This window comes from Mercenaria mercenaria, chromosome 10, assembly GCF_021730395.1.
Source record: "Mercenaria mercenaria strain notata chromosome 10, MADL_Memer_1, whole genome shotgun sequence".
NCBI classification, from domain to species: domain Eukaryota; kingdom Metazoa; phylum Mollusca; class Bivalvia; order Venerida; family Veneridae; genus Mercenaria; species Mercenaria mercenaria.
In genome coordinates, this window is record NC_069370.1 from 41,427,743 (window position 1) to 41,451,994 (window position 24,252).

Consider the following 24,252-nt stretch of genomic DNA (forward strand, 5'->3'; position numbering starts at 1 on the left):
TATTTTGGAACTGACAGACAACTTAGGAAAATAGCTTATTTTCAAATAGTAAATGAACCTATATATAATATGTAAAGTATCTTTATTTTTAAAGGGATACGTTCTTATTCAAAAACAACGGTTTAAATAAATAGGCAACTTCTTTCACAATCTAACACACATTTAAAAACATTAAAAAAAACCATTTTGCTATTTTGTTTGTTCTTTAAACGTAAGTTTTTTAACCTTTAGCCTGCTTTCGGCAAGTGATTCTGCCTTTGCGACCAGTGCAGACCATGATCAGCTGGTTTGTATTTTTACGCTATTCCAGTCAATAAATTTTCAGTGAATATCCCTTTGATAAACAAGTGGTGCTGTCCAAATTGAATGATAGACCAGTCCATTTTAGAAATTTAGCAGGGTAAAGGTTAATGTTTACAGGCCTGTATACTGATCTCCTGTATAACGTGGGTGTAAGGATTCTGTATTTCTGGCATGGTATTTCTTTTATAAAAATCTTGTAACAATACGCAATAGTCACGTTCAAACAAAGTCGTTTTTCGTCAACGATGCCTATTTATCTATGTATTGTGTGTGCAGTTCTATCACGCATGCATGCATGTATATATATTGCAGGGTGTCAACTTGAAAGTGTACGGAATGGAGACTTCATTATCTGAAACAGGCTTTTTCTTTTGGATCTTTGTTTGTTCGATTATTTCAAGTGTCCTTGTAGGCAACACACATCATGTAGGATCACAGACAGATGTGGCCCAATGGAGTGAAACATGTGAGTTTACATACATTTTAGCATTTTAGCTAGAACATGGTATAAGACAAATGTTTATGGTACGCATTTTAGAACTTTGCATGTTGCATGTAGTTATTGTACCCTCCGACAACGAAGTTGTAAGGGTTTGTACTGGTTTAAGGTTGTCTGTCTGTCCGTCCGTTTGTCTGTCCGTCCGTAGACACAATCCTGTGCGCACCAACTCTCCTCATCCCCTTGACACAATTTATCTTAATGAAACTTCACAAAAGTGATCAGTAACAACCCTACTTGTGCATTGTTCATGTTAGGTTATTTCAGAAAAAAATTGCAGAGTTACGGGACTTTGCTTTTTGTTACTATACTGTATACATAGAGTCTGCATATGCAAACTCAGTTCAATTAAAAGTGGAGAATAATTGTGTAAGTTATCTTGCAGTTCAGGTGAACTCAGAGGCTATGTGCGTACTTACCGTTCAGTTCAACAGAATTTGGAGGTTGTGTGTATACGATACCTTTTAATTGCAGGCTGTTATGACATATTCGACTTATATATTGTTTAGTTTTGGCAGGCTGAGACAAGAATATTTGAATGGCCTTGACCTTTTATGCAAATGGTGATTCTAGATATTTTCTTTTCATTACGTTCTCAAAGTAAAAAACTGGGGTATATATTTTTATGTCAGTATCTTAACCTCCACATTTACATGTCAAAAAATTAAAAAACATGTAATAAAATACGAGGAGTGTTCTAATATGGATTTTTTTCCAGAAATCTTGCATTAACGGTGGCTTATTCTAAATGACATCGACTTTTATTTAACATTTTGTAGCAACTGTCATGGACATGTTGTAAGTGTTTCTCCTTGAAACTTTTGACATGTCTTAATGTATGAAAGGTCAAAGGATTGTTTTAAGTACTTCTTTTTGTTTGGTTACATTATACTTAAAGATTATTCATAATTAAAACCTCGTTTGGTTGCAAATGCATCCTCTATAATTTTGAAACAATAACAAAAACAAGTTATTAAAATTCTGAGCACATTTTAATCACGTAATACATATAGAAAACCTTTCTTGAAGAACAGTATAATAAAGTAATAATGGAAGTAATTAAAATGAAAGTATACAATGAAAACATGTGAAAAAAAACAAGAAAAAAAGAAGAAACAAAATATTAATAAAACCCATCCATCAAAAGAATTAAATAATACACGAATACGTTAACCTTAACAGACACAAAGTTAATGTCACTGAATGCCCGGATATTATCCACAACCGTTTAAAAAAGAACGGGAACGTGTTTTAATTCACAGCTCCAAAAACCATTCGTGTCTGAGGCGAAACTTTAAATTCAGTATATAACAAGACAGTTACAATGTTCGGCTGGTATGATGTAAACAAATGTTTCTTTTTATATTTTGATACAGCATGATTAAATCTCGACAACTATATTTTTCTAGTGAAATTTTCTCTTTACTGAGAAATTAACAATTCAAATACAATTAAGTACATAGCGTGAAAGGACTTTTCTTAACAGCTGATTACTGTTAAATACCAAGACGTTCAAAGTATTGAACCAGAAACACATTGTATTGAAGCAGAATACTATATTCATGCTGAAACATATAACTTTGGCAAATTAGGTTTTTTTTTCCAATTTGAACTAAACTAGTTAAATCAAGTATTTCTTTTAGAAAAAAAAAGCCAAATATAACATAATTTAATTAAATATTATTTAACGGTATACAGACAAATTATTTAAATGTAAACCTTCCATACTCGGTAGAAAGTTCAAGTATTATTGTTTTCAACAATAAGTTTTAAAGCTTTCTGGGTTTAAATGAAATGCTCTGGGTATAAACTTAAATAGATATTTAAATGTTTTCAAACTATCTTAATGTTATAAATGAGCAAAGCGTCTGGCACGCGTTTAAAGTAGTAAATATAATTAATCTTCAGAGTATTTTATTTTTAGAGATATTTAATACTGACTTCATTTTATACTCTTGTTATTTCTTAATGTCATAATGTACATGATATAACCTCAAACATTTTTTTGTATATGAAGACTATAGGGCAGTACTACCAGGAAATCAAAATTAAAATGGGAAATCTTGAGATAAAAATATAATTATTTCTGGAGGTACTTTCTCACTGCATTAGAAATACATAGGCATGAAAAACAATACATGTTTGCTTGAACAGCTTGGGCGATATTTTGTAAATATGCAAAATAAAATCTGAAATTTTGAAATAAAAACACCAACAAAAGAATATCAAATGGGCATCTTCGAATATTGTTTTTCAAACGCGTTCCCAATTTCAAAATTTGGAAAAGTCAGTTGCAGAGTAAAGTTTGTTTTCTTTATATTGTCTCAAAATAATTCCTATTGCTGCTGGTGCTGTAAAACCTCAGGGAAACTATTCTGTTTCATAAACATTTCACAGTCCATGACTTAAAAAGAACAATTTATGCAAGGTGTTTTATTTAAGACAAAAATCGTGCAGAAAGGCATAGTGCGAAAATAGTTGTAAAACATTTACAGAGGTAAATCATTAGCGTTTTCGAAAAAAAAAGGAAAAGGAGTTTGGACAATAGAAATTATACTGTGCTCAGTAAATAAAAGAATTAACAAAACGTTAATTATATATCCAGTGTCATTAGTGTTATTTATTCCATTACTTAAATCAATCAAATTTAGAATAGACATTACTTTACCCTACCTAGGTGAAAATAAATATTTATTAGCATATACTGTTCTTATGAAAACAAAACCATTTAAAACAAAATCCGAAGCGCGTAATTTGTAAATTTTATTTTACCATTTCAAAATTAAATTAAAAACTTTTTACACCAGAAAACGTCTTTTAACGTCATATTTAAAAAGTGCAATTGGCCCTCTTTTTAAAAATACAACTTAGGTTATCTGCAGTCACGGGAATAAAGTACTGACACAACAAAAGTACTTAAAACATGATTTACCCTAAATTATGAATAACTAAACTTCAGATACTTCCAAAACTTTTGAAACAATGTTATTTAATGATAATGTTTAAGTCTTTTCTTCAATAAACTTTATTACAATGCATGATAAGTTGCTCCTTACTCTTGAACAGTTTACTAGACAGCAATACTCGTGAAAATAGCAAAATGAATTGTCCAGTACACGTGAATATAGCGCACCTCACTGGATAGCGAAATAAATGACCAATACTGGTTGCCAGGTTACTTGATTGGTAGGCCACCAGAAGTTTTTTCCTGCTTATTAGGTGTAGTTGTAAAATTCAAAATATTTGTCAGTATTTTGTAAAATATCTTGTCCAAATCATTTAAGTAGTTTCATTTTTTTATTCAATATATGAGATATATTCTAAACAATTTATCAGGATAAATAGTCCTTACTGTCTTTAATACCCATGATGTTGCGATGTTGACAAAATCATGAGCAAAAAACAACAACAAAACCCCAAAGAAATTCAAATACTTACATGTTGTTCTTAATATTGCAACAAATTTTCTACTACTAAAAGTAAAAATATTATGAACTATTTTATATCTTTGCAGTTTTTGTGTTTCCTGAGATAATGCAATTGTTGATATTTTTAGACCGAAGTTTTACGGGCTATAACCAAATATTTTAAAGTGACTATTTCTAAACAAAGGAAAGAAAATCTGTTTTACCACCAAGATAATAAAAAGTAAAATACTGTATAAAATGTCAAATAATAAAACTGTAAGTATAACATATTCTGTTGTGCTTCAGTTTAAATTTTCTTAACAATTTAGACAGAAAAATTGAAAACATACAGAAATGGTAATAAAAGTACATTAATAACTATGAACCAATTTCTTCATGCTATTGGTATCATTCTATATATTGTTCATTTTTTTTTATCTATTTCTTATTTTGTCTTATATTTCGAGGTATTCTATGTGTAACATTAATTCCGTCTTAGAATGACTTTACTGAGTAAATATTTAGAAAATTTAATTAATTTTTATTAAAAACAGTATGTTAACTCAATTTTTCATGTGAAACAACAACAAAAAAGAAAAAAAAAAACAGCAAAAATCCTTGTACTGTTGCTAAATTACCTGCTATATACTTGCGGATCATATAAATTCTACTCAGGCGTTGGGCAAGTCATTAATAAGGTAGATAATTGTATTCTTTCCCATTTTTAACAAGTAAAGGAATTTCTTTCGAGGCTTTTAAGTCCTTAATTTTCGCATTCCCGTTTCACTTCGGAAATGAGAAATATACATATGGTATAATGCTTTTTTAAAAGTATGTCAGATTTTCTCTTAATTTTACCCCAAAATATAAAAAAAAAATATTTGTGAGCGTTTACATAGTACACTTATTTTTTCAAAAAATACATTTAGCCTTAGATCATACCATACCATACTAGTTTGCGATGCCGGGTTATATGAAAGTGAGCTCCAGTTTTGAAAAATTGTAAATTTCAACTCGCATTCTACATCAAATGGTATAGTAACATTAGCTGTCAAATAAGAATATTACGTCGAATAATATTTCGTATACGTAAAATTCAAACTGAAATTACATTCACACGGGACGCGCAACCAATAAATTTATTGATATATTCTATAGTCATAACATAATGTCAACACATAAATTACATGGAAATTGCAGGGACATTTATTTTCAAACATACTTACTCACATTAAACGCACATTAGTATTCTATTTTTACCAAAATGCACTACCCAGAACAACTTCAATGATTTTCAATGAAAAGCATTTCGAAGGTCTTGCGTGGGACGCATGTAAGTTCTCTGTGTGTGTATATCTTGCACTGATTCATTGAATTTGTAATCTTGTAGGCAGTCATTGCAAAACTGCATTTATAAATAAATCTTGTACATCTCCTTTCAAGAACAAACTATTGTAAAAAGTTAAATAGAAGACATATACTTTTATGCACCATGTTACTAAATGCGAAGTTTTGACATTCGGAGTTTTTAGTTTCAACCTGGTTATAAAACAAAAACATTTGGCATTTGTTGTAATTCATAAGATCCCTCACAGAATCAAGTAATATGTCGTCGTGCCGTTTATCAGGTATCCTGAGGAGTATACATCTAGTCTCCTGATCACCTCAATCCTATGACTCTTTCCCAAGTACACTGACACTTCAGATGCTTTAATTTCAATGCAATAATATTTCTGAGAACTGATTTGAAATAATTTTCAAATTTATATCAGAAAACAAAATCAGCAGTTACTAGCTTCCTCCGTTCTCATTGGCTCATATGCATTCCCATATCGGGAACATCCGGACTATCGTTCTTGTCCGAATCACCGTCATGTTTGCTGATTTTTTTCGCTTTAATTCTTCTGTTTTGAAACCAGATTTTAATCTGTCTTTCAGATAAATTGATAAGTTGTGAAAGCTCCCATCTTCTTGATTTTGATATATAAGTAGAACTGTTATATTCGCGCTCAAGTTCCGCAATTTGAAATTTAGAGTACGGACGGCGGCGTTTTCGTAAGGTCACGGCCGTTGGCGCTAAAGTTGTTGAAGGTAAATGGATCGCATTCTGCATATCCCCTGGAAGTAGAAAAGAAGAATAATCTTTATGTAGCGGACCAGTTAAGGATAGCCGCTAAATGTTACAAAATTGTCATACTACTGCAATGTCTTTGCGGAGGGAACTATTTTATATCAATAATATATCAAACAAATTACCCATTTTGTATTGATTTATTTTAAAACAGATTATATTAGTATTTGTTATTTCCTGATTTATCTATTTAAAATTATGTAACAAACTAATGATATAACATATATCTGTATATCTTTTGTTAAAGGAATGCAGTTGCAAAATTAAACAATATTCATATCACCCTCCTTTACAGGGTGTTAAATTTTAAATAAGAATATGATAGAAAAATATTTACACGGTAATATCGAGGCTGTGTACAGTATAAAGACATTTATTTAATTATTTAAAGAATTACTGCCTGGCTGCAGCAGCTTAACAAAAGAGCTTACTCCGTATCCAAGGGACGTTTGGACGCATCAATATGACAATTGGCTAGTGTATTCCTTTAAATTGTTTCAGGGAGTCAATTAACTGTCAAAAGTATAATTGTTCATCTTTATTGTTTTAAATTAATAGGCTAACATCACAAATCTAAACAAAATAATTGATTGCCCAACAACATTTAGATCCTGCATGACATCAAACAAAAATTACAAAAAAGAATATGAAAAGACGTACACAACTGACATTCGTATTTGAACTTTCATTTATTAGACTGGATACAATTCATCATTTGCTGCAAAAAGAGGCGACAGAATATGCCCCAATCGAAAATGATGCATGATGATGATCAGCCAAATACAATTTTCATTAAATAAGACACTTAACAATGAAATGTATCAGCAATATTTGAACAAAAAACTTGCATGTCTATCTTTTTAATGAATCGCTGAAATTGTATGCATAGAGAAAAAAAAAAGAAATATACAAGCTGAGGAGGCAAAAACATTTTTACAGTCATAAAAAGGCGAAAGGACAAATTTGATAGACAGCCAGCCAGCCAACCAGCCAGACAGACAGACAAAGCAAATTGTATGATTTAAAGAAACGTTTTCTAGTAATACGATTATAGACCTGTGTATGTAATCTTTTCTTTTAAAATTCCAACTCTTAACAATTGCTAGGCCATTGTTTACTGAGTAAATTTACGATGCTTATGCAATGTTACTGTTCCAGTATATACTGAATTTCATTTTAGTTTATGTTTGAATTTTCCAATGCTTTGACAAGTTTCAGCAGACTGGTACTTCATAATTCTGGTTCTGAGAAATAGTTTCAATAAAGTTTTTAAAAACTAAATCTTTTCCAAAATAACACGTTCGTTATATTGATCTGCGTTGTAAAACCCTACCATAACATAGTTTTTGCATTTTTATTTCAGTAAGATACAAGTTTCGGACACTTTTTTTGATGAATGTGATATGGGAAAAAAATTATCATAATACGCGTCGCAGGTTTTACCTTTATTGTAAAGCCAGACAAAATGGGAGACAACGGAGTGAAATCAAAGGCAACAAAACTTTTGTGATTCAAGATTATTACATACGTAATAAGCCAGCGTCACGGTGGTCTGGTTCATTTGTCATCCTGTGACAACGTTATGAATTGTACACCTAGTAATTAGTTGTCATAATTGAGTTTAAACGCCACACGGCGACGTTAACGACACTACCACACACGTTAACGTAACTTGCATAATATGCGATGGAAAGCGTAAATTTTCAATACCATAATCTAAATTTACCGTTTTATTACCCTATGATTTGGTTTTAACTGTTTTCCGCGGTAAAATGTCGCCCGTAAATAAATCTGTTACTTTAGAAACGGTGTTAGAAGTTACGTTTAACGTTTACCATAGAATTTTTATTACCATATCTGTGACTACATATGAGTTGGCGTTTGTAGCCTTACCTTTTATAATAGAATTTAAATGTATAGAGATACGAAGTTAAAGGTATCAAACAAGATTTTTTTTTTTGTTTCAAAATTCCGACATCGAACGTCGACATTTCCTCCTTTGTTTTTTTGAATGATCCGTTTGTAATGACATCTTGAAATATCCACAAGGAACTAATTTCCTTAATTTCAATTAGACAATAGAACAGCGGAGTCTTCTCTGTCACGTGACCTGTTCTAGGGACGGGTTAGGGAGGAGGCTGTTTCTTGGAGCCTAGCTGACCTTTGACCAGTCTATAATTCTATACTAGCGGACCGCCTTGCTTTGAAATGTACCAGAAGTTTTGTTTGTTGAAAGCTCCAAAATCCTTTATCAGATTTTCTTCATTAAAGCAAAAGATTATAAACACTCGATTACTAAAATAATGTGCAGATCAAAGATGATGTATACTATGTAATCATTTTTCTATCACCAGTTTTCATTTAATAAATAACAGCAAGGACGGCATTACTTCTATTACGGATATAAAATAAGACATGTTCAGGTAAAACGCTTTCATTTCGAATTAACACGACAACTTTCCCTAGCATTTTCAAAGCTCATGAAAAATAGAAAAATAATGGAAAACTTGGTAGAAATTTATCGTAATCAAAGCAACCAAAGCCACACGCCGTAAATCAAACAACTCCTTAATCGATTTTTATAACACATGGAGTATTTATATCAGTCAATCTACGGAAGAAATCGGTTTATTTAAAAATATAATATACAAACATGTCCAGATACAATTTCTGTTAAGAAAGTAAGGGAAAAAACAAACTTCATTCAGATTAAGATATTGAGCTAGTAGATTTGCAGAATCGTTAGTGCACATTGTGTACTGATGACGCTATTGATTCTGAATATCACTTACTATGTTGTCCTGCATATTCAAATATTGGTTATGTACCATGGCCATCAGTTAAAAAGTTTGTCTCTTTGATGTCTTAAAATAGAAAACCTGTATTGTTTTTAAATTGCAAAATTCTTAAATGACGCTTTTAAATTAAGAAATAAAAGACATTTGAAAATATCTTTCTTCATGAATGTATGGTGTAAAATTCTTAATGTTTGGCATCCTGTGCTTGGAAGTTTATGGTATATGTATATGGATACATTTGTATTGGACATTTACATTCTTGTTGAGTCTTGGCCATATTTGTTTGAATGTTTGTTAATTGTAAAATACATTGCTATGTGTCGATTTGCCAATGAAGAAAACGAAACGAAACAAAAAACAAAAAAAAATATCTTGTATTTTGTACAACTGAATTATGCTAATAATCACAACCAGTATTAACTTCTTTGCAAGTGTTTTCAGTTTAAAAAGTGTTTAATATTATATTAAACTTCTGTACATTGTATTGAAAAATTATAATGATTTAAAAACTCCGCCCACATCTGAATATATGATGAATTTACCAGTCATTTGATTTAATATATTGCATTCTTGTTGTTACAGTCAGATTGTCTACGTACGAGACGTAAATTATCTATATATTGGCAATAATTAGGTCGATCATTCCGCCAAACCAAACCGAAACAAGGAGGTCAGTACAAGTTTTATTGCTTGGTTAACGCGGACAAGTTTTGTCACTTTTCAGATTCTTGCATCATTTTTCTCACAGCATTGCTTCATTTTATTTATATCAAGAACCGTCGTCGCAGGGGACGTAGCTCAGTTTTAAGACATAAACTTGACGGCAGTCAATTGAATAACTCTACTCAATAACTGAACAAAAATAAAAAAAGGAAAAAAAATCCCACCAGTCTTAGCCTTCTCCCCACCGCAAAGCTAATTCCAATTTAGCATGCGGAAAAAAACTGAGTTCTTTATTATCAATTTATGATTACCAGCGGTGGTCGTCGTAGCCAACAAGACTGCCTTATCCGTCAATTTTGACTTTATTATTACCCCGCCATCCACAGAATTGCACAAACATTCGTGGGAGATAACCTAATGTAATCATTATTAAACAATATTTCGCACTAAATCAAATAGTATTCGACGGATATGATCATGTACAATGACAAGAGACTAGCAATTTCTGTCCCGTTGAAAACTTACAAATTTAAATGAGCATCATTTATAATGAAGGAGACTACGTCCCTATTAATTCATGTACCAAAAGACAGTTATTACCTACAGATAGCAATTTATTTATTTAAATCCCATATATGTGCATTACAATAACACATTCTTACAAAAAATGTCAAAGTTAAGGGGATCTGGCGAAAATAAGTTTGTAACATTTTTATTTATACCTTTTTACCTTTACAACACCATACCTTTGGTGGAGTTATATGAAGTAACGTTTTTATTTTAAAATATTTTTTTCACTAAGAAAATATAACATTACGAATTTCAGCGTATCTATGAAGCAATGAAAAGTTTACTTTTAAACACTTATAAACACTTAAAAACTTAAAAAGAAATACTTAAAGAAATTTATATCTAAGTTCACCCAACATTTGTAAACAGAAAAATTTGCAATATTAGACTCCGGTTTATTTTATGCACTGGTACCTTTGTTGTATTTTATGACAACGCTTCAAGTGCAAGAAAGAACAGCTTAAGACCGTCCGTTTTCCCTTTATTTCGGATAAGTCATAATTCGAACATTTTAAGGTGTACAGACCATGTCTGAGAGATAAGAGACCTTTGAGGTGAAGTCGTGGTCGGGTTCAAAACGGAATAAAATTTTCATTAGTTATTTCTGCACCAATTAAATCAGTATTATTGTCCATGTGGCCAACAATATAATCTCTAAAATCATGAAAGATTTGCAGCGAATAGGATGTTTTTGTAATAGATACCGACAAGTTAAACTTGAGCGTGAAATGGCACAGATTTCAGAGTCATTTGGGATTTTATTAATTGTGACCATCCGTACTAAAATAACCATAAAATAGTAGATAATACGGCACAGTGCTTCTATCGCTTACACCGGTCAGCGGAATTATGGGAATAATGAAAGAGTCACAGTTTATTTGAAATTTATTTCTTTGAAATTTCCAATGCAACAAAAGATACTGCACAATATCAAGTTTTACCTTTATATATGATAGAAAAAGAAATTGCGGCTTGTGAAGGTACGTTTAATATAAACTGCACTTTTTAAACAAAAGGATTAACTAGCCCAAATTCTGAGGGAGTAAGATTGTATTAATTTCAGCATCGTTTATACGAAAATCACTCCATAAATGTTTTGAATATTGCACATTCTCATTAGGTGTCAATATATTTGATTATGCAAATACACGCACTTTTTAACACAGGCGCTCGAGTTAAAAATCTTGATTTTTTACCTCATAAGACTAACATAAATTGTTATGAAACACACTGTATATCATTTGTTTATATGCAAGTGTACATCTTGCGTAAAAATATCTCCCCTACACTAAATGTCCGGTTCGAATGAGTTCGTCGCCGTGGACACTGTTTCTTACTGATATATTTATTTAGATATTCTGATTTTTATAGACATATCGCCTTTATTCCTAATGGAAGGTTACCAGTAAATGACGTGTTTTTTTTTTGGCTGACCTCATTGACATGAGCATAACGCCAAGAGGTTATTCAAAATCCAGTCTAGTTTGTACAACCATATAAAATCAAACCCTTTAAACAATCGATTTGGAGAGACTCTTAATTCAAATACTTAGCATAGAGGTAAAACCAACTTTATTGTCACATAAACCCATAGATCAAAGCGTTCTTTAAGGAAAATACAAAATCGTACGAAACAACGGCTAAACGACAAATAACATAAAATAGTTTTATTGTCCATTTTTAGTGTCTCTTAGCCTTTAAGAGAGGTTCCTAGGTTGTACCGTGTAATGGTGGTGAAATCGGAAAAAATAGCGTGATGTAAAGACATTTTCCGCACCGTTCATCATAGCTTAATTTCAGCTCAATTTATCTTTAATTTGATCGCACCTTGTTTAGTATTTCTCACCATGCGCAGTTCCATGCATGCTTTTGAGAGAGTTATATCTATGGTGTAACATCACCAATATCTTATTATTATTGATACTTATTTTTTCTGAAGCAGTTATGTTCTTTTAATGTGAACAAATATTTCAATTAATTCATCTCTGAGACAAAAAAGTAACATTTTGGATTGAAATTGATTAAACAATTAATTAAAACTAGTGTCTGTAATGTAAAGCCAAGAAACATCTTGGTATTTTCAAATAATTAATTTAAGTAAGGTAACGCAAATAATCAAAGAACTTGCTATGTACATGAATGGAATGCCCGTTTAAATGGTTATGTAAATCCCGTAAGTTGATAGTTATGAATGAATAAAAATTCTGAAATTCTGAAAACTTAAAATTGTTAATACTGTTGTTAATATCGATTCCGTATTAACATCTTTGAGCAATCATAATTATAACAACAATCCGGTAAATAATAATTGCAAAATACTAACTTTTTTTGTAACAGGTATTTAATCGTTTTAAAATTCTATCAATACAAAAGACGTCTAAAATTCATTTCCCCAGCATTTTCCGTTGTATTTCCACGCAAGTGGCGAAACATAAAATTGTTGTTCCAACGTCGGCGGTTGGCTGATGGATAATAAACACAATTTTTTTTAATACGAAAAACAGAACTTTAGCTTTATGGCCGTTTTAAGTGCTCTATAAATGTTTAGACATATCAAAAGAAGCTGAATATTTATTGCAACAAGGAAAGACGACATTGGTGGGCTTCATTGAGCCTTAGATAAAAACATTTTAACGCTTTTCTAAAAACATACTGAAGAAAACTTGACAAAAAGTGTAAAATATGAGGCTGATCAGATCAGGAGATTCTTCATCTAGATAAAAAAAATATTTCAATAAATACAGTTTAATGATGACTGAAGCGTTTGGTAATATTTTTGTACCGATTCCGAATGATATCATGGAAGTATCTTTTCCTAATCAGTTCAAGCCAAAATATAATGATTTTTTTGTGATGACGAAACAGGAAACTGAAAGAAAAAGTTAAGACTGAACTTCCAGATTGAACTTTCTGGTGCCAAAACCACCCAAAAAAGTTAACCGGAAATACATGTTTTCGAACGTGGCAACCAACTAACGCTCAGGGAGCAATTATCGCCATAAATTTCGCACAAACTTCTACTAGCAGACGGTAAATTTTATCAAAGTACACGAAAGATCTGGGCGATGTCTACAATAAAATTCAAGATTTTAACACTCAAAATGATGCTCCGTTAAATAAATACCTTCCAAATTGGCTACAACCGTCATGATTTTTAGACAACGAATAACAAACAACATTGCGGCTAATGTGTAAATAAAACGCACGCCATCAAAAGTTAATGACTAACCAGCCTACCCTGCTTCCTTTTGGAAAGTTGATGACTACCTTGCAAAAAGTCTTCGTAATCTATATTTAAACTTCGAACTTTTGTTTTCATTCATTTCTTTCCTGGAGTCTTTAATAGTACGTTATGAATATAAATGGAATTTTAACTTGTTTTTAAGATATTTTGTGCATTGTAATAAAGTTGTTCATGTGTTAAATTTCTCCAAAATGCTGGAAATGCAAAATTATTAATACCGTACCTCATCTCATCATTTTTCATTCACGTACAGTCTATATGATATTGTTTTGTTTTTTTTTATTTTAAGTTATTAGATTTAATTGTCTCTAAAATAAATATAACTGAAAAAAAAAAAAAATGAAATTATCAGCATTTGTAGTATTTGTTGATTTAAATAACAATAGCATTTGGTAATATTTCAAATATCTTTACTTTATAATTATTTACCACAACTGAAACTGACAAATTATACAAGACAGGCAAAGCAGATTTTACAATGGAATCTATACATATATTTCGTTTTGTATTAATTTCATCAAATGCATATACATTCAATTAGACATATTTTTTTAACCTATACATTTTCAGGCTTTATATCTTAAAAATATGCGTTTTTTGAACCCATATTACCCTAGTCGGTCGGAAAACAAAATAAGCACAATGCACATCTCTGTACACGAAAGGATGACAACTCCAACGGGTTGAGAAAACACACAGTCGATGATGATACAAAAATGTAGGTAATAAAAGGAAAAATTACAGCTGTGTGTTGATATTGTATTGTATTACGTTTCACTGGTTGCATTACTGTTCGCATTACCCTTGCCCTTCGAATATTAGAGAGTGAATAATGAACATAATTATGTTATATAAAGACACATATGAAAATGCAAACCATCAAAGAAAGAAACGCACAATATGGGAACAGATTTGAAAACGGGAAAAAGAAAAAAAAGAAAGAAAATAACATAAATATGAAAAAAAATGTCATCAGGATTCGAAATCGTATAAAACGATTTTATGATTTGCACTCAGTATGTACATTTTACCCGACTGAGCTGTTTTTTTCATATACTTATTGTACAGTTCAAATGAAACAAATATTGATATTTACTTGTCAGATATTGCTCAAGCAATATGAATTGCTATTTGATATATTATCATGAAATGGACACTTCCTCACCTTTGTGCGGGAATATTAGGGATTAGTACATAGTCGAAACAGAAACATAACTTAATAAAGCATTTCTAACTTTGTTAATTTTGATACTGTACTGAAACTAGAGGAAATTCACAAGGCTTTCTATTTTGAAATAGTTTTATATAAGATCAACTATTTATTTGTTTTTTTTTTGTTTCTTTTTTTAAATAAACTCAAATAAAATCAGCATATGCTATTTTGTCCGATTATTCAAGAATTCTGCCACAGAGATAAGCTGTTCCTTGACCATTTAGTAATTTATCACAAGAACATACCTGCTGAGTATTAATGGTGAGTTTATTGCCATTGCCCTATTATGAATTACATGCTAGATCAGAGGCAAATCACAGATTCTGCTGAGATTTTACCCTATGTCCTATAACTGTACTGTTGTTCATCCTCTATACTTTGTACCTTTAAAAATCGTACACTGTATAATTTTTTTTTGCAACAAACATGATCACGTGGTACAAAATATTTGTATTTATGTACAATTTGTATGATGATGTAATATGTACAAGTCCTAAATAAAATTTATGTTCTGTTCTGTTCTGATTAAACGTAACACAGGCCCGTACCAACACACCAGTTAGCATACTATTTCACATGTATCAGTTTTTTCGATCACACGTAAGTTGAAGATAAAAGGTGAATGTATTTTTATTCAGCATAATCAAACCTCGTTAACTTTTAAACACATGTTTCATTATCTAATCAATAAAAACTGTGATACAGATCTGCCATTTCTGTTTTCATTCATTTACATGTGATCTTCATGCATTGCTTTATATCAGATGTAACGATATTTCATATCATATTCATATGTTCATATGTGGAATGAAACATCTCTTCTCCATGTCCAATTGTGCATCATTTACCGTTTAACACTCCCAAGGCCGGTCAAATCAGTGTCCACTAAGTTCCTTTATATGTTTATATAATAAGTATGTTTAACTTTATCTATATATATTGTATGCATTTGTTTCATGCATACTGTTGTAGAGTTTTGACATCAGAGAGTGTGGTTGAGGGGGTTGCGTTCGTCAATATTGCTTTCCCTTTAGGACCGATGTCTTTGTTATAATTGTTTTTACCTATATAAGGTGAATGATACAGGATGGGATGTCGAAACCATTTTTTTAAATAGTGTATTTTCTCTGTCTGTTCATACGCATAAGTATTTTTTTATATTTTCTAGTTATTATTAAATCAACGTAGCTATTGTCTGACTGCTATCATGGCGTATTGTTTTTGGTATTTTTTTTCTAAAATATCTTCATATTTTCTTGATGTTTACGGCTGTTTTTGGACACATTTGTACGTCAGTTGTAGTCAACCTGAAGTCATGTTCATAACTATAACTAAAATTATAGCTTAAAGTAACAATTTAATACATTTTCTTATAGTATTGCTGATGCTTTAAAAAGTCAGAGCAATGACTTTCTCTTAACAAGGAGCAAAACAATGTCATTCCATAGAAAGTTTTATATAAGCTTTACACCAGGTATATAATTAACATTGTAAATAGTAATAAAGCGGCACAAAAAGTTTTAAAAGAAAATAACCAGTTAAAAAAATCAATTTCCATAAAAACTTTAATTGCATGTGGAATTTGACAGCGCTAATTTCTGTTTGATTAAATGGGCTAACGTGATTAAGAAGCCATAAAATAATGCGAAAATTAATTAATTGTAGACATTGCAAGACAGAATTTGCAATTTATACAGTTTATATTTATACCATCAAGCTCAAATAGACTTGCACGTCATAAAACTAGAATTAGACAGATGAAACTAATTCTAGGAACATTACAACGTTATATTCCTCCGAACATTAATTGATACAAAAAGAGCCAGTTTAAAGTTGTGCAATGGTTTAAAGGATTTTCCTAGCATCATGTTCACCTAGCTGCAGTTAATTAGCAACTGAAACCATCTAATGTAGCCAAGAGATAAGACTTGTATCAAACTCTTTCCTCATCATAAGGTAAATCATTGATCTAAATGCTGATTTATATGATCTCCACGGTGATTTATGGCAGAATGTACTTGTACCTACCATGTCAAAACTAATTTGGATTTCATGCATTCGATATCTTTCTCATAAGACGGGAGTTAAGATGTCGGATGAGCTTTTGCCCTACTGCCGTAGCACAGTTGATAACATATCACCCAATTTTTGGTGTTGATAACAAACGTAATTTTGACCGTAAACGGGAAGAAATATTCAAGCTACCATAGTGTGGAAGATCTTCCTTATATATGATCGCAAAAGAGAAGTAATATTCAAGCAACCACAGTTTTGATTACGTCACTTTGATTGAAGGAGGGAAGAAATATTCAAGCTACCGCTGTTTGGAAGACTTTAATATGACCACAAAACAGAAATAGTATTCAAGAAATTATAGTTTTTATGCTGGATATTATTGATACATGTGAACATTCAGCAATAAAGGGCTGAAATATCAATAAAATATAAATATCATTAAGTTAGTAAGTTACTTAAATGTAACCGTGGAAGGTGTGAAATATTCAAGCTTCCAAAAAAAAAAAAACAAAAAAAAAACAAAACAAAGACAAATATCAAACAGGGAAAAACGCAGCCTCCTCAAAACGAAACCCACAGCACGCAGACGCGTGCACCACACACACACACACACACACACACACACACACACAGAGCCAACACATTAGGACAAAGCGAACAAACAAAGGAACACACACACACACACACACAAAGCCAACACATCAGGACAAAACGAACAAACAAAGGAACACAGTGGGGCACCGCCTTGGAACGGTCAGTGGCAAAAACACCACTAGGGAGCTTAAACCGGTTTATGGTGCGCACCCAACCTCACTCTTACCCCCACCATGTTCCAAAGACACGGGACAGTGTAAATAAAAGTAATCCCCTCCAGGTGAATCTCTTACACACGTAATGGAAACAAAAAGGCATGGCATGTAAAACACAAAAATGCTCGTGTATAAATATATAAAAAGCAAACCTTAAGAACCAGGTTGGTAAAATATCACGTGCTCATCTTAAGGAAGAAATAATCGGGATGATGATGAAATATTTATATGTGACCGTAAAAGAGAAGAAATATCCAAACAATCGAAGTTTGGAAGAGATAATTATGACTGTAGTAGGGAAAATATTCAAGACACCAAAGTTTGAAAGATGACGTATGTCTGTGACCATATAAGGATTGAAATATTCAAGCTACCATTAGTAACTATAGAATAGGAAAATATTCAGGTCACCAAAGTTCGAGAGACTGTGTTTATCTGCGGCCAAGGAAGAAAGAAATATTAAAGTGAAAATAATTTTGAAGATGACACGTCAGCAGTATATCCATGCCAGCATCCATTTTGCTTTTCTATGAAGCTTTAAGTTGTATATATCTCCTTGTTGCAGACTCAACGAAATGAAAAATAAAACTTTCATATAAATGAGGAAATCTTTGAATGTCAGTATCGACATTACTAGATAGCCAGCTACGGGTAGGGTTTGTGGTAAAAAATGTTTCAGAAGTGTTGTGAAAAGCACATATTCGCTTGCAAACCATATTCTGACTGATATTATCTAAATGCATATCCGCACATAAAATTATGGTTGTGGTTTTTGTTATATCAAATAAATTCTGAACTGAATATTTAATATGCAATATTTTTCTTCTTCCGAAGCTTGTTTGTATTTTTTGCATTGTACAAAACCAACTGCATATACTTGCCGTACTGATTAATTGTGTATATTCTTTATGTCATCGAAACTGGTTTGTATATTCTGCATGTACTGAACCAATTATATGTTACTTTGCCGTACTGATTTTTTGGTGTGTATATTCTTAATGTTTCCGAAGCTAGTGTGTATACTGTGCATTGAAGTAACAAACTATGCCGTACTGATTTATTCTTCATGCGTCTGAAACTTGTATTCAACCAACTACATGTACTAACAGATATTTGGTGAGGTCTAATCAAAACCTATAATTGTAGTACTCGCAATGACTTTCCCATGTTTAGAGGTAATATCTATAATTTGCAATGTTTGACCGAAGTGACCGTCCAATGTAGGTAAACCACCGTCTTTAATACAAAATGTTTCATCATTGTAATAGATGAACCCTTCTCCGGTACAGTATAGGTTTTTAGACAAGAAGACAAATAAATATCATAGATAACACAGTAATGGGAAATTATCCTAATCCATTTATCTATAGGCGTTAAAACTTCATTTCAGTCCTTAAATCTCGTTACGTTAAGACACAGTCGGGTGATTAGTTTGCTGTATAGGTGCATAACTACTTTACTTAATGTTGTTACATTTGTATAAAATGCATTTTTGCTGTAATAATATAATCATATATTTGTATTAAAATTGCCATTTTCCATATAAATTGGAGTATTACCATTTGTTAAACAGATGTGTTTTGCTCTTGTTATAATGCACAAAAATAACGTTAATCCAAAGCATATTGCAGGGTATTAAAACACATCTCTCAGCGGAAAGATTTATATCAATTTTATTTACCGATGCATATTTAGACGAGGGTGTGAGAATAAAAAGACAATTTTGTTCTTTAGAGGCCAACACATTTGAAATATATGTGTCTCCTGAAAATATAATAAAATAACATAGGGTAAGTTTGAGTGCCATTAGTGTCTTAAACACTTTTATGAACTTGTTTCAAGATGTCGACACTGAATATATATATGTTTATTATTTTACAAGTTATGTGGTAACTAAGAAGTTAAGGATTACGTTCTCAATCGAAATTTTGATACATTTATGTGAGAACAAGAACGCACTGACATCGAGTATTGCATATATGTCTACTAAAAGTCTGCACCATACCGTTTCTCTGATGTTATGATTCACTACCAGAGCTGATAAGAATAAGGGATCTTTGTTGCCTATTGGTTAGTTGCTGATTTCGAATTCAGGTCACTCAGATTCAAATTAAGCAAAGGAGAAATAATAAAAACTGTAAGAAGGTCCTTTAGAAGCACAGAACACCACCAAGCAATATTGATTGATATTTGACTGGGTCTCTTCGTGAGAGGTAATAAAATGTGCAGCACTCCTAAGCTTCTGACAGCGGCTTAAGTGGAATACAGACAAACTGAGTGGATTTGATGACTCAAAAGAACCAAAAAATATAACGAAACTAAACCAGCGAAATAAATTTTGACCTTGTGTTACGTTTTGGTAATGTTGCAAAACTTGAAGCGACCCTAAGGAAGGTGGTGTCTTCATGTCATCTTGGCTATTGACAGGCCATCGTTGTTGGGATGATAAGGTAAGGTTGTGAAGTTATGAAATATATGTCAAAATTTAAACCTATTCAATAATATTATATGTGTATAGCATGGCTTTATCAACAAAAGAATTTTTCCCCATAAATTTTATATCTATTGTAAGGTAAGCTACTGCACTTATTACAGCTAATTGCATATTAATCATCCGTTCAACCAGTCACAACACTCGTTACAAAATCCGATACGCCAGTCCCCGATTCGTCGAACAAACATACAGGCACGCACGAGAATATATAGTAACTACAGACAAAAAAATGCACCTGTATACAAAGTAGGAAACATAGCATTTGAAGAATCCTTCCCTACCTGCTCAAAGTAATGTACAGGAACAATTATTTCAATTAAAAACAGTTTGCCTTTCTTCACTAATGTAGAATGAGCACCCGCTGTAATTTTGCCACTTAATAAGTAATAAAGTGGCCTTCATATTCCTCGCTAGACTGGTTTAAGTTTTCATAAAATCGTCAGGTAGCCAACAAACCGAAAACATCCTTTGACAATTTTTGTTCATTATTTCAATAAACTAAGCTATTTAGAGCTGCATATCAAAGTCTCATATTTTAACGCCAGTTCTCAATTTCAGTAATGAAATCATCACCAGTTTATGAATTATTCAGCATCACAAACTCTCCTTCATTCAATAGGATTAATTATCAATCGATTTCCAATATTTTTTTCCAGATTTAGGCATCGTAGTAAAAGAATAAAATCGATAGAGGATCCTTTGGAAGCAGCCAACCTACAGCAGATTCGGTTTGGTTGAGACATATCGAGGGGTTAGACTGAAAGAGGTATAAATGCATGCATGTAGCAAAAGAAGACGTAAGACTTTTCTTTCGAGATAAAGATATTACAGTATGTAGCACTCCTTTTAAATGTAGGAATTTTCTAGGTTTAGACACTAGTTAAGAACATAGAGCAACGCATAATGTAAAACATCGCAAGTATACTTCATTCAGAGATAAAGAAAAAGTAAAGCGCCACAATCCATTTAGCAAAACCATTATTATAGCAGTTATATACAACATTCTATCGATAGTATGTTTAATATCTTAAAATATATTTAAAGTTTCTTAGACACTTTTTTTTATAATATAGTAGTATAAACGCACTACAAAACTTCACATGTTTCAGTTTTAGACAGTACAGTATTTTGGTACTTATTTACCACTAAAGTGATACGATAATTCGTACATACACAACCGCTTTTGATAAAAGTCCCTGTAAAGAGGGGGTAGGGGCGGGGACAATATTAACTCAAAGATTAATGTATTCCATTGTATTCTTTGAAAGAAAAGCTCCAAGGTGTTGTTTCTATCAGATTCTGAAATTGCTTGCATTGTCCTACACCTTCAATCTTTTTATTTACTATTCTGAAGTGCCTTATAACTGTATTTCGTAAGCATCCCTAGTAATATTACCTACTTTTATCCTTCGAATTTTGCCACACCTTATAAGCTTTGCCATTTAGGTACACCAGATAGGAATCCAGTCCTCGTTATAATTTGTGGCAGTTAGTATGATCATAAAAGACAAAGAATTAAAATGCAATATCCATGCTACTTGGGGAAAAACATTGTGGAATAGAATGTGTCAAAGGATTATATTTGATTACCAACTGGCTTCTTAATCGTAACATGTTTGTCTTTAGTTTAATCAATATTGTTCACACAATATTAACCAAAGGTGGTGGCGTAGGATGAGAGACAAGGTGGATCAAAAAATGGTAGGATCACAGACCGTACTCCTAAAATGTATATGATCCATGTAACTGCTTATTTATTGTATGTATTACGATGAGAATAAAGTTTTAATATATTAAATATACTGGGTAATAAAGTGAGTTTGGGGAAGGCTCTAATAAAAGCATCTTTCCCCTTCTTAATGAACCATAAATAGCATAAAAATACCTGTTTGAGAGACCAAGCACACTTCTTCATTTCCCCGGGGTGGGGTGGGTTCTTTACAGACATACTTTACTTTATTTGACAGGTATTTCTGGGGTCAATCTTTATTTGACAAATGGTTAAGGCTTCAAAAGTAAAACAACTTGGAAACTGGAAGTTTACGCCGAATTCGGCCTTTTAAGTTTTAGGCATGCTATTTCTGGCGCCCTTAAAATGATGAAACATTACTAAGGTATTCAATATAAATATTATTTTGATTCCATATAGTTTGTAAACAAAGAATATAAACTATTTTCAATTATTCAAGTATAGTATTCGTATTGAAAGAAATCTATGGCGCAGCATACACTCTGCATTTTAAATGGGAAGGTGAAGATGTATTTTTTACTTAAAGAACGTATTTTAATGAAAACTTAATCTTTAAAAGCTTGACATTGTAATTTACATACATCTGATCATAACAGAAATTTATCATAAAAGAAAATAAGCAAAAATGTTCTTATGTATCTCGTTTGTTCGTATCCCATCTAAATTTTAAAATTCATATTAATTTGTACTTTATCTTTCTTATTGATGTACGCCTTATGTAATAATACCGGATCAAATGGGAAAAGATTGCGTAAATTTGAAATTGCTAAAACAGAAATTTTAACCAGAATATTTTGCGCCTGTGTGTATGAACATTTAAGCTGCACACCAGGGTCGGAGGCCCATTGTCTATTGATACGATCTGAACATGTAATATGGCTTACTCGATAAGACTGGAGCGCAAAACCTGATACATATATCTACAACGACATAATTATGCAAGCAGGGCGGTATAAGATCGATGTACATTGCTTTTAAGCTTCCCAGGTTTTGATTTTGTAACTTCTTTACAGCTTAAAATCAAAGTAAGAAAAATAATTTTCAAACAGTATACATGGAACGATCTTTAGTTTTATCTACATTAGTTTTGTGCAAAATACCTGGAGAGGTTACTACATATATACAACGTTTTTAGCATTTGATTTTATATACTCAAACTCGATAATGCGTGGAATATAATTATTTTCTCCCACTAAAATGTAAAAGTGAAAAAATAAGTTTTGATTTTTAGTTTGCTTTTATGGATACTGCATTTGATATTTATTTTGTCTAAAAGATGACGAACTCATTCCGTATTAAATCGTTGGTTCTAAAATCTCTAAGACAGGTAAAATAGTCAAAACACTCCTTCGACATTATGTGTACATACACTTTTTATAAGAACTATATCAAATAAGATTGTTTTATAAAATGCTTTTGTTCTGTATAACGCATTTTGTTCTAAATATTGTAACATCGGCAAGTTCAAGAACTTGTGCAAGTACCAATTTATGGTTTACTGTGGGCTGGTTCTGCTCAAATGGACTTGAATATAATTTAATTCGTGGTGAAAATGCACTCATAAGAAACAAAATAACAAAAGAAAGATCACAGCCTTTGGCGTTAAGATTTGGTCAAACTTAAAATATCACATTAAAGTAATTATCAATACCTAATTATTTCTTTTTATATTCTCATTGAAAACATCTTCTTAATTATGCCCTTTATAAACCTATGACATAATCATATTGTATTCATATATATATACATTGTGAGCAGAAATAACTTTTTGCAAATGCATTAGTGTTATTGTCAATGTTCAGTATAGCGTATGTCAATCTATCTGCATCAGGAAATAAATCTAAACAATTTGAAGTCTGTGGTTTCTTTAGAAACATAGACACTGCGTTGTTTATTTTGATGACTACTTGGTTCGTGTTAAAACTAAAGTCAGAACCAATGCATTATTTGTTTACGAGGACCAAACACATTTCATGTTTTGCTTGGTTGCATTCCATACGCCCAAAGTCTTCTTATATGGATTTCTTCACTATAACAACACCAGGGCCGTGTGGCTGCCTGGCGATTAGACTCGGTCATGTTATATTTTCTGATCCTTTGAGACCACTGAATCTATTCATTGCTTTTGTTTTCGTACAATAAAACAATACTAATGGGCGTAAAGGGTACTGCACATTTCATTACCTCACAAGAACGGGCTCTGCTATTGTTTTGTTTTGGTGCATTCTTTGCTTCTAAAGGATCTTCTTATAAATTTTATTTGCTAATTGTAAAGACATTGCCATTTTTTCTGATATATTCCATCTCAAGTTTTTTTTTTACTTCATGATCTTTCACAGATATAACAGCTCGTTC

The 24,252-nt window shown here is 31.8% G+C and overlaps 1 protein-coding gene across 3 annotated transcripts in view; it reads right to left on the reverse strand.

The window, feature by feature from the left end:
- Positions 1–5,017: 5,017 nt before the first annotated feature.
- Positions 5,018–24,252, reverse strand: part of LOC123561812 (homeobox protein Hox-A9a-like) — a 62,511-nt gene continuing 43,276 nt past the window's right edge. For 2 of the 3 annotated variants that reach the window (XM_045354420.2, XM_053552926.1), the window contains one exon: positions 5,018–6,351. In XM_045354420.2, the coding sequence (XP_045210355.1) occupies positions 6,017–6,351 (335 nt within the window). In that variant the 3' untranslated portion in view covers positions 5,018–6,016. The remainder of the gene's footprint in view (positions 6,352–24,252) is intronic. The other variant, XM_045354421.2, reaches the window with a different exon arrangement.